The following is a 4,489-nucleotide window of genomic DNA, read 5'->3' on the forward strand; positions in this document are numbered from 1 at the left end:
TCATGGAGCGATTTAATTAGCAGATTACAGATAATTGTTAGTATCACTTGTATCATCTCACATAATCATGGGTCGCTTCATAAATGACTATTGATGACACTGGTATGCTCTTTTTAATCAGTGTAGCTATTCTCCCCAATGCCCACATCAGGGTCATGTGAAGCCTAAGTGGTGAAGTTTAACCTGAGTGTCAGTGACATTGTGGCATTACTTGTTTCAACGTCCCAATTCGAGCATTCAGGTTTTGGAAACTTTTATCACTGCAGAAGACCTTCAGGCTCCATTCAGAAAGAGTTACCAAACTATCAGTACCAATGTCTGTTACCTTCTAGTCATGCTCAAAGTGAAATGTTGATAACGAGGAGAGTCGTTACCGACAAGTGTCAGTATCAGACACAGGTTTTACGTCGAGACTTCAGCTCCCCCTCAAGTGAATCTGTCAGACTCTTTGTGTCTGGTAAGGAAAAATACGTGTCCCAATCTTGATTTTTTTTTTACTTGTACTAAACTATATAGAAATTATAAGTTGAAATGAAGAGATGCACCTTGACTCAATGGCAGTATATATTGAATGAGTACTCAGCTGAAATGAGTATTTGGTACAGATAATTTACTTTTTACCAGTACAAGTATAATCAAAGTAAAATGTGTCAGTATCCACACTTGTTTATATGGGAACTTTTATAATACGAAAACTTGTCAATAATTTTCTTACCCAAGGGACCAAAAACATTACTCTAAAGCTTAATTCAGAGGCTGTTCTGTGAATAGTTTTCCTATTAACAGAGCAACTTCTGATCAACCCTCATCAATCTCAGGCTTAAATTAACATCTTCTGGTTTAAGCACCACATGTTCCAAGTATGAATACAAATACAGTTTATTCAGTTGGTTTAACAGGTACAGATTATGGTGTACTCACTCATCCCTAATGTCACATTATGGTATTTTTTCAGTGAGCCTCCCAAAGCCCAGCATCTCCATCTCCATGAATCCTGCTGGTGAAGTTACTTGGGGTCAGGATGTTGGCATCACTTGTTCAATCTCAACTCAGCATTTAGGTGGAACATTCATCCTGCAGAAGACCTCAGGCTCTTTCAGAAAGACCCAAACGTCAAGTACCAACTCTGTTACCTTCAGCATCCTCAAAGTGAACTTTGATAATGAGGGATCATACCAGTGTCAATATCAGACACAGGTTTTACGTCGAGACTTCAGCTCCCCCTCAAGTGAATCTGTCAGACTCTTTGTGTCTGGTAAGGAAAAATACGTGTCCCAATCTTGATTTTTTTTCTTAACTTTTACTAAACTATATAGAAAATAAAAGTAAAAATTAAAGCCGTAAGCAGCGATAAACAGGCCCTTGGATCTGTGGACATCAGGGTGTGCTGCAGTCGCGTTACACACCACTAACATAAGTAATTTCTTGCTAAAATATTGTTATATAAATATGTTCAGGGTAAGACTCTGATCAGACATTTGAAGTTTGGTGCAGATAAGACAAACTACACTGAAGGTATGACAACTTCCTCTTTTATGGTAAAACATTTTGTCACCACACCACAAACATGCCTTTTGGTAAAAACTCAAGACTTGATAACTGGATGGTCTTTAGACTGCACTGACCAAATTTCACGATTCAAAATGGCCCATTTCCTGTGGTGTTTGGGATATGGTTCCATGAAGTTTTTATTTGTACGTCTGGACATGATCTATATGTGTACCCATAGAATTCCTGAATTTTTGCCACGACTGACATGTTTCATGAGATTTGGAGCATGTTGCGGCCTCCAAAGATGCCATTTGGCAATCAGGAATAATAATAATAATTCATTCAAATACAATAGGGCCTTAGCACTAGTTGGTGCTCGGGCCCTTATAAAGAGATGCACCTTGGCTCTAAGGCAGTATATATTGAATGAGTACTCAGCTAAAATGAGTATCCGGTAGAGATAATATACTTTTTTCGAGTACAAGTATCATCAAAGTAAAATATGTCAGTATCCACACTTAATATAGCAACTTTTATAATACAACAACAAGTTAATATTTTTCTTACCCGAGTGATGAAAAATAAAGCTCAATTCGGAGGCTGTTTTCTAATAAATACAGCAACTTCTGATCATCCCCTATTAATCTCAGGCTTAAATTAGCAACTTCCGGTACAAGCACCAGCTATTCCAAGTACAGATACAAACACAGATAATTCAGTTGGTTGAACAGAGACAAATAATTGTGTACTTGCTCATCTCTAATGTTGCTCTACCATTATGATATTTTTTCAGTTCGCCTCCCAAAGCCCAGCATCTCCANNCAGGATGTTGGCATTACTTGTTCAATCTCAAGTCAGCATTTAGGTGGAACATTCATCCTGCAGAAGACCTCAGCCTCATTCAGAAAGACCCAAACATCATGTAACAACTCTACTACCTTTAGCATCCTTAAAGCCAACTTTGACAATGAGGGTGCATACCAGTGTCAGTATCAGACACAGGTTTCAGGTCGAGACTTCAGCTCCCCCTTAAGTGACTCTGTCAGACTCTCTGTTAATGGTAAGGAAAATACATCTCCCAATCTTGTTTTTTTTGTTAGTTTGTATGTTAAATCATGTAGAAATAGCAAGCACCTAAAATAAATATGTGCACCTCAGCTCAAAGACAATTTCAGTATATATTGCTATAACATTGTATTATTTTTTTCAGTGAGACTCCCCAAGCCCAGCATCTCCATGAATCCTGCTGGTGAGGTTACCTGGGGTCAGGATGTTGGCATCACTTGTTCAATCTCAACTCAGCATTTAGGTGGAACATTCATCCTGCAGAAGACCTCAGGCTCTTTCAGAAAGACCCAAACGTCAAGTACCAACTCTGCTACCTTCAGCATCCTCAAAGCCAACTTTGATAACATGGGATCGTATAAGTGTCAGTATCAGTTACAGGTTTCAAGTGGAGACCTCAGCTCCCCCTTAAGTGATGCTGTCAGACTCTCTTTTACTGGTAAGGAAAAAATAAAAAAATAAATGAATATCTTTGACATATTTGAACTATGACGTGGTGTGGATGGAAGAAAAGGTGTTAATGGTGAGATTTTAAACATCTGAGCTGAAACTTGTTTAAGACAGTTATCTGAATACACATACTCTGTCAATACTCTTGTACCATTAGACCTAATAAACAAGGTCCTGCAGTTGTTTAAATCCAAGCTAACCTGACTACATCAGATGGTTTGTTACAGAAAACCGGGCAGGCACTTTAAAAAAAATACTAAATACTAAAGGTGATGGATTATCATTACCATCTGATTATCATTACCATCTGTCTATCACAGGCACATTTTAACAAATCAGATCAACAAACCATATAACTTAGTCAAACTCTTGCCCAAGCCAGTCAGCAGAAGAGCAAAAATATATTTTCCATCGAGAAAAGCCTTCAGTGCCATTTTTTTGCTCTTCTTTCAATTCAGAAATACTCTCCAGTTCTGACTTCTTTGGCAGCTGCCATTGTTGTTTTTGAGAGAGTCAGCCACTTTTTGGTACTTAAACCAAAACTGTGTTTGCATGTTTATTTGTATTACTTATTACCAAAATCAGACATGTTTTAAGGACAAATTGTTTCTCCTAAATTCTCTCCTAGTGCCTTTGTTGCTGCTGGTCTCCTCAGTAGTTGCTGGGATCCTGCTGGGGGTTTTGCTGGTCTTGGTGGTGGTCTTTCTCAGGAGAAGACAACAAGCCAGGCAGCCTGCAACCATCGTCCTAACTCAATGTCTGTTCACCAGTACACACATGACATAAGACTTTATAAACTGTGTTGTATTACCTTTTTTCAAGACATACGTCTATCTATGTGGTTGCCTTTCAGAGGGTGCGAGTAACAGTACATTTTAGAGAACTGATTCTAATATTCATGACACATTCTGTTCCCATACTTGTGTTTCAGTGTCTGTCAGGAACCATTATGAAGACTTGGAGGAGGAGGAGGAAGAGCGTGATGCAAACTTTGAAGCAGTGCACTCTGAGAAGAGACAGGAGGAAACAAGAAGTATGGAATAAGAGGAGGGTGATGAATATCATGAGTATGAGGGAGAGGAGATCAATGGTCATAATCATGTGGAAAGCAAGGACATCTATGCCGCTGCTGAGGGCAACAAAGAGGAAGAGATGTATGAAAATAGTGTTGTAAAAGAGGTAGCTCATGGAGAAGAAACCAGCGCCACTAATGACGACTTTGTAAATGTACAGCAGCCCTTTGCTGAAGACACTCTGGATATTCACAGTCTCCGTGAGGATATTTACCAAAACATGTAGCTTTCTACTGCCTCATATTTTTGTGCATGCTAAAGGACCTCTTGAGGTCGCAATGATTCACAATGTTCGAGCTCGAGCTTCAATGTATGAATAGGCAACATCAAGAGTAAATTATCTATGATTTCACCTTTTGTGAGTTTCTCGTTGCTTGTAATGTTCGAAATAAATAAACGTGAAGATTGTG

The 4,489-nt window shown here is 38.8% G+C and overlaps 1 protein-coding gene across 1 annotated transcript in view; it reads left to right on the forward strand.

The window, feature by feature from the left end:
• Positions 1-4,489, forward strand: part of LOC118323047 — a 7,068-nt gene extending 2,579 nt beyond the window's left edge. The window contains exons 3-7 of the mRNA XM_035654966.1: positions 956-1,255; positions 2,285-2,295; positions 2,713-2,995; positions 3,635-3,763; positions 3,938-4,489. Coding sequence (XP_035510859.1) covers positions 956-1,255; positions 2,285-2,295; positions 2,713-2,995; positions 3,635-3,763; positions 3,938-4,050 — 836 coding nt within the window. The 3' untranslated portion in view covers positions 4,051-4,489. The remainder of the gene's footprint in view (positions 1-955; positions 1,256-2,284; positions 2,296-2,712; positions 2,996-3,634; positions 3,764-3,937) is intronic.

The sequence above is a fragment of the Morone saxatilis genome, unplaced genomic scaffold, assembly GCF_004916995.1.
Source record: "Morone saxatilis isolate NCDOM2014 unplaced genomic scaffold, NCSU_SB_2.0 Contig14, whole genome shotgun sequence".
NCBI classification, from domain to species: domain Eukaryota; kingdom Metazoa; phylum Chordata; class Actinopteri; family Moronidae; genus Morone; species Morone saxatilis.